Source organism: Belonocnema kinseyi, chromosome 4 (genome assembly GCF_010883055.1).
Source record: "Belonocnema kinseyi isolate 2016_QV_RU_SX_M_011 chromosome 4, B_treatae_v1, whole genome shotgun sequence".
Taxonomy (NCBI): Eukaryota; Metazoa; Arthropoda; class Insecta; order Hymenoptera; family Cynipidae; genus Belonocnema; species Belonocnema kinseyi.
The window spans coordinates 3,753,997-3,762,354 of record NC_046660.1 but is presented as its reverse complement, the minus strand read 5'-3'; the positions used below and the strand labels follow the sequence as shown (position 1 = coordinate 3,762,354).

At 34.2% G+C, this 8,358-nt stretch overlaps 1 protein-coding gene across 8 annotated transcripts in view; it reads right to left on the bottom strand.

Moving 5' to 3' along the window:
- The window catches only part of LOC117170579 (collagen alpha chain CG42342), a 100,473-nt gene extending 97,297 nt beyond the window's left edge, over positions 1-3,176 (bottom strand). For 7 of the 8 annotated variants that reach the window (XM_033357432.1, XM_033357424.1, XM_033357429.1 and 4 more), the window contains exon 1: positions 1,717-3,176. In XM_033357432.1, coding sequence (XP_033213323.1) covers positions 1,717-2,098 — 382 coding nt within the window. In that variant the 5' untranslated portion in view covers positions 2,099-3,176. The remainder of the gene's footprint in view (positions 1-1,716) is intronic. The other variant, XM_033357425.1, reaches the window with a different exon arrangement.
- Positions 3,177-8,358: the final 5,182 nt, after the last annotated feature.

Genomic DNA, 8,358 nt, shown 5'->3' with positions numbered 1-8,358 from the left:
AATACAATAACTATATAGTAGAATGATGAATACAATATTTTAAAGATTTGTTGAACAAAAACAGGAGAGTTTGGAGAATAATATAATTTCAAGTTGAATCATGACACGAGTTTTATTCACAAACATTACAATTTTCATTTGAAACTCATAATTTTGTGAGAGAACTATAATTCTTAATTTTCGGCATTAATCAATTAATTTTCTCTTCTCAATAAGAACTTCAATTATATTTCAAAATTTATGTTCCAAAATCTTAATTACAGCTCTTTACAGAAATAATTTTAAAAAATTGTTAAATGTTATTTAAAGAAGTGTATTGAGAAAAAGTGGATTTTTATAACATTTTTTAACTAAATGTAGTTTACATGCGCTGAAATTATCTTGCCTCCACCACTTTCAAGACATTTTTCTAAGGATTCCGAAAACTTAAAATTAAACAAATCGTCATATTTCTTTTCAAGACAGCGGAAACTTTCGATTAAAACCCAAAATAGCAGCAAGAAAGCGATTAATCAGTCTTTCGTTTTCTAAGCGATTTGTCCGAGGTAATCTGCTCGTATAAATTCTTGACGAAATTTCCTATTCTAAACTGAACCTGAAGTAAACATTATACTTCTTTACGAAAACTCCCGTTTCTATATAAAAATTATAATATGTGAGCACACACTCACACACATTTCCTCACAGAAATTCTATCTGTATGTCGAAAGTTGAAATTGTAATTTGTTTCGAACACTTCCTCTTCCCAGTCAGGAGAATAATGGTTCTTTTCATTTATTCAGAAAATCCCTCTTCCAGCGCAGAATTATAGTAATCGAGTGTGTACATGAAAGCACTTTTAATTTGCAAGCTGGCACATTCGAGAGAAAAATCCCGGCCACTGAGTCACATTTCCGGCCATTTCCCGATTCCTCAGTCGGATTTTATTTTCTGATAATCTATTGTTCCATTATTGTATAAAGTTATATGCGTTACAATAGAAAATAGACGATACAATCTCCGTTATATTGTACTCATTTTAGCCCATTTTTGCTTCGACTATTTCTTAACCCACTTTTGCTATCAGCCTCTCAAGTCACAGGGTTTGTTTATTGAACATTCCTGTTCATGAATTTTTTTTTAGAGCTCTGCTTATTGAGCCTTGAATTATGCTATACATTGAAAACAATTATTATTATATTGTGTGTTTTTTTACTGTGGGTATGTATGTCTACTCTCTAACTTTGAATCAGTTAGATATGGGTCATTGCCAGAAATCATTCGGGATTTTCACCAGGGAACAGTTTAATCTTGCGATAAATGAGCCCCAGATTTTGTCACGACAAAAACTGTAATGTGCCCATATGGATCTACCCACTTAGCAGGTCCCTATTTAAAGGACCCACCGTGTCGGTCACGGGGTTTCCCCGCGCATATGTCTGGAATTTAAAGGGTTACAAATTCGTGACTTTTTAAAGTCTTCGTATTAATTTAAAAAAATAAAATAATAAACAAAATTTGCTTTTGCTTCAGTAATGTAAACTTTAACTTTAGTATGTACAGACAGAATTTTTTTTTGTTTTTTCATATTCATCAAGGCGTAACACCATCCATCTCTAGACCGAAAAAAGGTGGGTATCTGGAAGCCGGACGTATGCAGTTACACGCGCGGGCGCGCGCGTGTTTTTGCATGTCTGCCTGTCTGAATATGTGTGCTGTGTGCTTCGTTCTACATACCTGGTGGACAATTGCATTCAACGTCCCTTTTCATCCTAAAAATTGCAGCTGACTCAGGATGTAATGCTGCTGCTGCTGCTCCTGCTGGATGAGCATCAAATTGTTCTTGAATCTCTCGACGAAGCCTCTGTACGAGAAGGTCCGGCGAAGACTCGACTTGAAGCAAACACCGAGACTCGAGAGTAGCTATCCTGGACTCGAGAAGGTACTCGCGATAGGCAAGAACGCCGGAAATGGTTAAACTGACAATACAGAGGACACATATAGGCCAGCTCAAGTTCCTTGCTGTCTCGATTTTCTCAGGAGATTCGTTGTTTCGACATTTTGTCGGCATCCTCACTGCCTCCAAGCCAGTCTCCTTAGGCCAGTTTGAATTCTCCATTGAAAATTAGATAGAGAAAATTCGGCTTGGAAAAAAAAGTACTGATCTCTTCTCGCATGAACAAGAGATCAAAACGACATAAACGAGCATACAAACGAATGAAAGGGGCTGCTGCTGCTGGATTGATTGTTGGTAAATTGATGCTTGTACGAGCAAAAAATGTATGGGTGATTGGATGAGTGGATTTTTATATGCGACTGGCTGGGTGGATGAAAGGATATAGAATTTATGAAGAAATGAATCGATTAGATGTAGAACACATTGATCAAGTGTCGTGTACACGTATTTGAATGAATGATTGCGGCTGGATGGATGATATGAATGAGTTTGAAGAGAGGAAGGAAGGCAGGACGGACGGACGGACGGACGGAAGGAAGGAAATGAACGAACGAACGAACGGTTGGACGGATGAGTGGATGGATGGACAACACTGAACACTTGGACGGTTTGTCTAAACTCTAAACGTTTAGTAAATACCGTACCGCGTCATTGTTCATCCGGAATGCGACTCGCGCACACTTTCGTTTTCTGTGTCACCTTTTTTCTATGGATGTTTCTGTGTGTGTTAAGGTTCAGAACCCAACACGGAAAAATGTAACAACACAAATGCCATTCACAATGAGTATCGAGTGCGGTGGTCACTCAACAACACAGCCTCCACCCAAAATTCGTCACGCACATAAACCCATTGGTGCTAAATTTGTTCCATCTCATTTTGAAGAGTGAACCTTTTCATTGTGCCTTCATTTGTTGTTTTCGTGTCTCACTAATCCTGCAAATTCTCTCTTTTGGAGTGCGTCTTCTTCACAATTCGGCGGAACATTTGGCACATTCGTCGGAACTTCGCATCGCGATTCCCGTTTCGCTTGTACGGGTCCAAATTTTCAAAAAGATCGCTGCTTCCGGGTGAAGACACTCATCTTGAAAACTTATGAATCGCACAGTGCAACTAGTGTGCAATGAAGAACATTGCCAATTTGAATTGTGCCAAGTCGCGAAGGAACAACTACTTGCATTTGACAGGAGCGTGACAGACACCCCGGTTTCAACCAAACTTGTTAATCTTCCATCATGCTCATGGTATGGCACTCGCGGCGAGACTGGATATTTCGACTGGAGGGTTCGTCACTTCGGCTGTGTCCGCCGCACTCGTTCGTGGATTGTCGGCTGCCTCAGTTCAGTTTCGTCCATCTTTGGCGCCGGACAAAAACCGCGCTACGAATCCTCACGAGTGCCTAAACAAGTTTGAACTTATACACTATATGTAGACAGTATTGTACCGCAGGGCCAAATTCATACCAAAATCCAGTAATGGCAATGCGTGCGAGAGAGACGCTCTTGCGTGCCATTCTGGCTATTATTCTATTCTAGATGCATGTTATTTCACTCGCACTCACGCTTCCCCGTGACTGCTGGTACGAATAATCCTTACGCAGCACGTAAAAACGATTTGGAGGTACATTCTTTAAACCAACACAAACTTTAAAAAACCAAATTATGAAACAAAAGTCCACAAGGACGTTTGAAAAGAATTACGCTCCTTAATAAACGGTGAAAAAAAAACTCAAGAAAATAAATTTGTGAAAAATACTTGCACAGAAGCAGTCATAATAAGAGAAATATGTTTTCAAATAGCGGCTCATTATCTATGCGTTCGATAACTTTCACCGCTCTCAAAAGTTCCATTCTTGGTCGAAACTTCCACCAGAGAGTAGAAAAAAAATGCAAAATCTATTCTTTTTAATCGACTTAGAAAAATGTAATGGAAGCGTATTGAGAAGAATTAAAAGATGAAGGAATGCAAAAGAAAGACTAGAAAGACAGAGAATAATGTCACTTCGAAGACGAAAAACCTAGTCCTTTTAATCGATCAGTTATGAATATAAAATAATTATGTTAACAGAAATAATTTGTAGTATTGCCAAAGAATATTCTCACAATTCTGTTTCAAGATAAATTAATGTTGTTTCCCTTACACAACATTATTAAATACATTTATTATTAAATCTATCATTTTTTTAAACAATATAAAATATCATAATTAAAACTTCTCCACCGTTATGGTAGACAAAAAATTGAAATGACCAAACTTGTATTCTACAAAAACGAGTATAGGAACTATTTAAGTGGGCATATTTTGTGGACATATTAGGGGGAATTAAATAAGTCGAAAATACAGCATGTAAGTGTGGAATTGAAAGTAACCATGAGAGCTATGTCTACTGTTCGAATTAAGAGGAATTAAAAAAGTAGAAAATATATTCGCCTCAATGGAATACAACACAAATGTCAATTGTTAATGAAATAAATAAGAATTGGTTTCGGAGATAAACCTATTCTTTTGTTGGGCACTTCTCTCGATGGAAAATTGGCACATGAACAAAAATCAAAAAATGCTCACTCTTTCGTTTAAATCTGACAATATAAAATTTTCTCGATTCTTCTCTTCTCACTGGTTAGTGTACACTGCGGGCACAGCATACAACCTGTACTGGCATGCCCCAGAATAGAACATTTTCGAGAAAAAAAATCGTGAACCAAATTTATTGTAACTTTACAGCTACTCTGGTAGTGATGTGGGTTGAAAATGTTTGAGAAAAAAAAGTTACCTTGCTTGGATCATCATCGAATAAGGAGTCAAAACTTGATGGCAATCAAGAATTACATTTTTGGCCGAGATAAACGAGACGACGAGCTTGCTTGTTCGATTATTTTAATACGTATTATTGATCTTTTGTTCAAGTTTTTAACTCACATGTTGTTGTTTCGACCAAATCTCGATATATTGTGCGTGGCGGTCTGCAATGTGCTCGATGTGCACCACTACCACTAAACTTAATCGGAAGAGGGCAATAATCGAACTCATTCTCAATGTGACGTTCTTAGGCGCAATGACAAATATCAATCTTTCAATGTATTGAACTAAAATTTAGTTTGTTGTAAGCTTCTATCGACGTTTAGTGAAAATACCGTTAGAAATGTCGTAAATTCGCGTTTTCAAAATGTCAAGTTACGTTTGGAATGTAATAAAAACTCCTACTGATTTCATTGCAAAAATTAAGGATAAAATTGGTTGCAGGTGATTTTTGAGAGGAATAGAGTTCTATTCAGACAACTTCGCGTCTTTCAAAATACATGTGTTGTCATGGAATAACAGAAGAAACTTTAACTGATAATCAGGTGAAATTTATGCCGTGAAGCTAATTTTTCTCTCAGGTAATTTTACCTCGAAATCAAAATAAATATTTACCTTCTTTTTTTCTGTGTAATACAGTGACCCATTTCTCGCTGATTCAAATTTAGGGAACAGGTTTGAACCCATCCGTCATCTGGCCGATTCAAATAACATACCAAAGTTTTAAACTAATTTATTTTCAATTATTATATATTATTGTCTATAAAATAACAATTATTATCCTTAAATAAAATAAAAATGAGGATTTCCACCAAAAGATGGTAAAAAAAAATGATGTAGGATTATTTTTAGTGTGAATTTTAGTCTTGATTTTTCTCCTTGTATCACATCTTTCGGTTAAAAATTTTAATTTTCGATTTTATGCATAGTGCTTGTAATAATTGAAACGAATATGACGCATCCTATTAAAAAATCGTGTTAAAGAAGTTTTGTAGGCCTTTTTTTAAAAGCTTTAATTTCTCTTTCAGAATTTTCTTTCGTATTTCGCGTCGCTTAATTCGAAAATCAGATGTGTCAAATTTCGGACAATTCTAAACTTTCTCAATCATGAATGATAAGAACGTATTAAATTATAACAAATTTGTATCTGTTTTTGGAGATCACAATTTTTGTTTATTTATCTTTTTTCGAATTATGCACAGTTGGACCACAAAATGGAATTATTCTTAATTATTTTTCGCGTAATCAAAATTACAATTTTCGATTTTTCAAGAAAATTCAAAAAGTTGTTATAATCTTGTAGGGCCTTCAAGAAATAAATTTCTTTCTTGAATTTTTTTCATATCGTGCGTTTTTTGGCCTAAAATGTTCATTTTCGTTTATTTTATTGGATTTTGAAAATACTGTAACTCTGATCATTTTTCTTTATCGAAAAAATTCGTGAGGATAAATTGTTCAAGTTTCTGAATACTACTAATTAGCCGCACACAGAATTTGTGAGGTTGAAAAATTTTGTAAATGCTCCAGGTTTTTTTATTTTTTATCCAAAATGGCTAGTTAAGGATTTCGTCCTTTCTCTTAGGGCCTAAAAAAGTGTGCCAAAGCTCGATTTCATTTGTTCCTTTTTTCGAGAGTTATCGTGTTTACGGACGTTGAAAAACAGTGGTGTCAAATTTGTAAAACTCTAATGCTTTCTCAAGCATAAATGATGATAATGTAAAAAGTCGATTTTTATCGGTGTACTACTGAATAACAGACCAACTTTGAATGGCACTGGAATTACCCTATAATATGAATATTCAAAGACATATGACATAATTATTTATTTTATGATTATAACAATCATAGCAGCAGATGAGGAGTAAGAGTTGCTCGTCGATAGAAGGTGGGCAAGTGGATACTTCCCTCTTCCCTCTCTGCGTCTGGGTTGAATAGATCAGCAAGGGGACAATCATCGTATTATTATGTGTACTATCTGCTATCTAGGCATATGGCGCATTAGCTCAATCATTAGAACAAGTTTTTGAAAAGATTAAAAATAATAGACAAGCCAAACAAAATGAAACTTCATTGTACTTTTTGCACTTTTTTCGCAGGATGAAGAGTCGTTTTTGTAAGTTGTGGCATTAAAAACAAATAAATTCCTAACAAAATTGACACAACTATTTGCAAAATTATTTCAGACATCCTATTGCTTCGAAAAATTTGAAACTTCTACATTATACTATATTTCAAGCAGGTCTTGAGAGAAATAGAAATATTTTAATCGAATAGGAACTTCTTCTGATAAAATTTTATTTAAAACTGATATCTTGAATTGGAGTTTCTCATATATGAGAAATGTCCATCTTTTTAACAAGAAATTTCATATGATAAACAAAACGATAATTTCTGCTACTTTTCTGCCAGGAATGAACTATACCGACAGGGCATGATGTCACACCGAAATGCATGCCTATCATACATACTTCATGAAATAGCTTCATCATAAAATTGTATTTGAATTGAAAAATAATTATTTAAATAAGTTAATATTTTGTAGAAATAATTTATGTCATTCTCATTTATGAGAGTGTAATGTAATCGTCCAAATTTTCGACCTCTGGTTTTTAACGGATTTTTACGTTTCGGCACGCACAGAATCCAAAAATCATAACATCTTGTCGGTGTCTCTCTGTCTGTATGTATGGTTGGTTACCTGAATAATGTTGTAACCACGCTAACTTTTAAGGGATTTTCCCAATCAAGTCAACCTTTGATAGACTTCTTATGAGGTTCCCAAAATATAGATTAAGTTCGTTAAGCAGATATTTGCAACAAAAATTAAAATTTTTAGAGTATTTCCAAAATTTGAAAATGTTTTTTTTTTCAAATTTAAAAAATTGTTCTCAAAGTTTCTTATAGATGGTAGAAGACTTGCAAATTATCTAAATAAAATTTTCAATTTCGATGAAAATTAGAAAAGTTATATACTTTCCAATATTTTGGAAATGTTCTAAAAATAGAAAAAAATATTTTCTGATAGATTAGGAAATATTATTTAAATTCTTCACTAGATATCAAATATATTTTGAAACTATCTCAATTAATTTTTTCTACTAGACAACAAATTCCGAAGGTTAAAGCTTTTCCGAGGTTTGAAACAAACTTTTTTATGGGTTTTAGAAGTTGTTGTCAAATTTTCTGGTACACGGAAAAAATACTTGCAAATTATCCTAATGAAGTTTTTAAATTCGATAAAAATTAAAAAAGTTATATGCTTTCCAACATTTTCAAAATATTCAAAAAAAGGAAAATAATATGTCCGCGATCGTTTTGGTACGTTCAAGGCGTACACTTTAGCTACATTTTAAAAAATATCATACATATTATAACTCAAATCGAAAACTCTGATTTAAACTTCTGAGGACTTACAGCCATAAATTGTAACTGAAATCTTTCTCAATTTGTTTTTAATCCTAGAAAGTCATACCTCCATTTTCGATCTATAAGTCATTCTGGGTCACTGTGACCCTGCGTCATTTTTTATGAGGTGCCATTAAAAAACTGTGTGTCCAATAAATAGGCGATAATTTTGAACTAAAGTTGAAACATAGGAAAATATATTCCAGTAATAGGAAGTTGC